Source organism: Myotis brandtii, unplaced genomic scaffold (genome assembly GCF_000412655.1).
Source record: "Myotis brandtii unplaced genomic scaffold, ASM41265v1 scaffold143, whole genome shotgun sequence".
In the NCBI taxonomy this organism is placed as follows: domain Eukaryota; kingdom Metazoa; phylum Chordata; class Mammalia; order Chiroptera; family Vespertilionidae; genus Myotis; species Myotis brandtii.
The window spans coordinates 2454945-2458340 of NW_005355115.1; the positions used below are offsets into that span (position 1 = coordinate 2454945).

At 36.4% G+C, this 3396-nt stretch overlaps 1 protein-coding gene across 3 annotated transcripts in view; it reads left to right on the forward strand.

The window, feature by feature from the left end:
• SUPT3H (SPT3 homolog, SAGA and STAGA complex component) overlaps positions 1-3396 on the forward strand; it is a 451623-nt gene that overhangs the window by 199781 nt on the left and 248446 nt on the right. For all 3 annotated transcript variants that reach the window (XM_014535365.1, XM_014535364.1, XM_014535366.1), the window contains one exon: positions 1946-2030. In XM_014535365.1, the coding sequence (XP_014390851.1) occupies positions 1946-2030 (85 nt within the window). The remainder of the gene's footprint in view (positions 1-1945; positions 2031-3396) is intronic.

Here is a 3396-nt window from a genome sequence, read left to right on the forward strand (position 1 = left end):
GGTAATCGCTGCAAGCACCTCTGAGAGAAAGCCGCCCTCGAGTTCCACCCGCTGCCAGACAGTCCAGTTTCTCCCCCTATGAGTCTGGGTCCCCAGAGACTCGCCCGGAACTGGAGTTCAGAGCGGGAGCGTGTGTCTCCCTCCCGATTGAAAAAGACAACCACGTCCTCAGTTGCCAGCCCTTTCCACGCGCACCTCCATACCTCTGCGCTTTGTTTCCGCACCTCCTCTGAGTCTCAGTGTGCTTTTCTCTTTCCTTCTAGTTGTAGAATTTCCACTCAGCCAGCCTTCCTGTGGTTCTGGATGATGTCCGTTTTGTCTTTTAGTTGTATTTTTGAAGTGGTTGTGCGAGGCAGCAATTTCAGGTGTTTACCTATGCCGCCATCTTGTTTTCTCCTCATTATTTATTTTTATTGCTCAAGTTGTAACAAGTCACTTGACTAAAACAATCCAATTGACTAAAAGATAAAACAACAACTTTAATTTAAATCTCTAGTGAATAGAACATTTTAAAAACATATGTTAAAAACAATCCAATTAATGTGTTTTTAAAATGTTCTTTTTACTAGAGTTATTAATTGAATTTGTTGTATTATCTTTTAGTCAATTATTTCAAGTTGATAATTTTTTACTTTTTCTATAGTGAGATTTGAAGTAAATTTAAAAAAAAAAATGGGAGGGAAACTTTGTTCATGGAGTCCAAAGAATTCAATACTGAATATATCAGTGAACAAAACAGAAGGTTCTCTGAATAGTATGATATATAAAAGGATTTTGTTTTGATGCAGTCCAATGTATTTTTTTCTTTTGTTGCCTGTGCTTTTGGTGCCATACTTAAGAAACCATTGCCACATTGAAGGTCATGAAAAATTTCCCCTCTATTCTGTTTTACAGTTTTAGCTCTTTAATTTAGGTCTTTGATCTATTTTGAGTTCATTCCCCCACACCAATTATCGAAAAGACTGTCCTTTCCAAATTAGGTGTTCTTTCCATTCTTATGGAAAATCAATTGAACATATATGTAAGGATTTATTTTTCATCATTTTATATTAGGAGAGTACCACATTTTTTTCTCTTTATTGATAGCCTCGGGTGATATAGGCAAAGTGCCTTCTGTGGAATAGGTATTTTCCTAGTTCACACACGAAGTTATCACCATCTGGGTGTTAGTTTTCTCAACTTTTCTCCATATTAGGTTCTGCAAACCGACCTACCTTGCTTTTGGTCCTGGTATTCTTTCCTATACCTTGAGTACCATGCTAGTTGAAGTCCAGGCTGTAGGATGCTAGGAATAAATTTTTGCTGCAGGGTCTCTTATTCTGTGGAACTGTATTTTATCATTATGTCTGACTTCTGTTTTGTTTTCCCTACTGCTGAAATATAAGTTTTTTATATAGTATTGTGCATTTTTAAATGTTCTCTACCAGGAAGTGACTCTCTGTACATCTGGTCCACCATTTGAAAGTTGAGAATAGAACTTTTAAGAACAGTTTTATAATCCATTCTTGATAATCCGCTTGTATATACTTTAAAATGATGATTTATACCATTTACATAAATTTTTCTTAGCAGCTTTTATTTTAATTATATTATATGCTATTATAATTTTCTGTATGGCTACTATAGAACTATATTGGCAATTTGGATGTGGTAATATGATTTTCTGATTATCAGTGTTAAATGGTTGTTATTATTTTACATTTTGAAAAAGTAAATGCCCCTAAAAATTACTACACAAATAAAGAAATAGCATAGATAACACTGCTTTTCACCTGTGTAAGAGATCCAACTCATTATCCATAGGAGACTGTACCTGTACTCTGTTATTTGAGAGAACAATTTGTACTTTATTAAACAAATTATTGTAGTAAATATCTTTCACCTTTTCCATTCTTAGCTTTGCAATTCTTGATATTGGTGTGATTAATTTTTTATTTTTTTGCAGGTTTTCTTTAGGTGATTCTAGGAAGCCTCTTCATGAAACAGCAGTTTTGGTAGAAGATGTGGTACACACTCAGTTAATTAATCTGGTAAGAACATATATAATCTCATTTGGTATCACTCCTCTGCATTCTGCTTATGTGGGAATTGCATTGGGAATTTTTTTGTCAGTCTTACTGAGTTACAGATTACATATAGCAAAATTTCACCAGTTTTGATGACTTATTGTCATATGACTACCAACTCAATCATGATATATAGACATTTTCATCATCCATAAAAGTTCCCATGGGTCGCCTGCATAAATCAGTTTTTTCACTTACCCTCTGACCCCTGGTAATAGCTTTTGTCTGTATTCTATCACTATACAAGCATAGTTTTTCCACAACTCTTTTTAAAACTTTTTTATTTTGAATATTAGACATCAAAATATTGCACAAATAGTACAGAAAATTTCTAAATAGTCTCCAACTCCATCTGTTAACATCTGACATAACTGTAGTACAATTATCAAAACCAGGAAGTAATATGGGTATAATACTGTTAATACAATTATCAACCTTATTTGAATTTCATCTTTTTTCCCATTAATGTCCCTATTCTCTTCCTGGAGCCAATTCAGGATAAAAAGAATATTTGCATGATCACAAAATATTTTCCCTAAGATACTTATTAACAACAAAATGAAAAAAAAATAGTAACTTATTAATAGAAGTTAGGGTATCATATCTACAGGTTTATGTTTGTCCATAAATTTTAGCATTCATCAGTGTATTTTAAGACAATTATTACTGTACTAGAGGCCTGGTGCATGAAATTCATGCACGGGTAGGGTCCCTAGGCCTGGCCGGCAATCGGGGCCTTCCAGCTGCCTGCAGGGCCTTCCCTTCCCCAGCTGCCGGCTGCTGGCTGGAGCTTTCCTTCTTTCCACGTGGTGGTCACCACACGTCATAGAGAGTGATAGAACTCCCAGTTGCCCTGTCGAATTCCCGAGGGGACACTTTGCATATTAGCTTTTTATATACACTGAGTGGCCAGATTATTATGACCACCTGACATTTGTAGGCAAATTAGCTATAATTTTGGGCTGAAGTTGCTAGAGGGCCAGATCATTATAAACGTCTGAATAGCACAACGATACCTAAGTATCGTTGCTGATCAAGTTCATCCTATCATGTTGATGGCGTATCCCAATGGAGATGGCTTCTTCCAACATGACAATGCTCCATGCCACTGTGCTCGTATTGTGCAGGAGTGGTTTCAGGAACATGAGGGAGACTTTACCTTGCTTAGGTGGCCCCTACAATCACCAGATCTCAATCCAATTGAGCATTTGTGGGACGAAATTAAAAGAGCCATCAGGCAGCTGGTTCCACAACCATCAAATCTCACAGAACTGGACAGTGCTATTCATCAGGCATGGTGTCAGATTCCTCGCATCACCTTTCAACATCT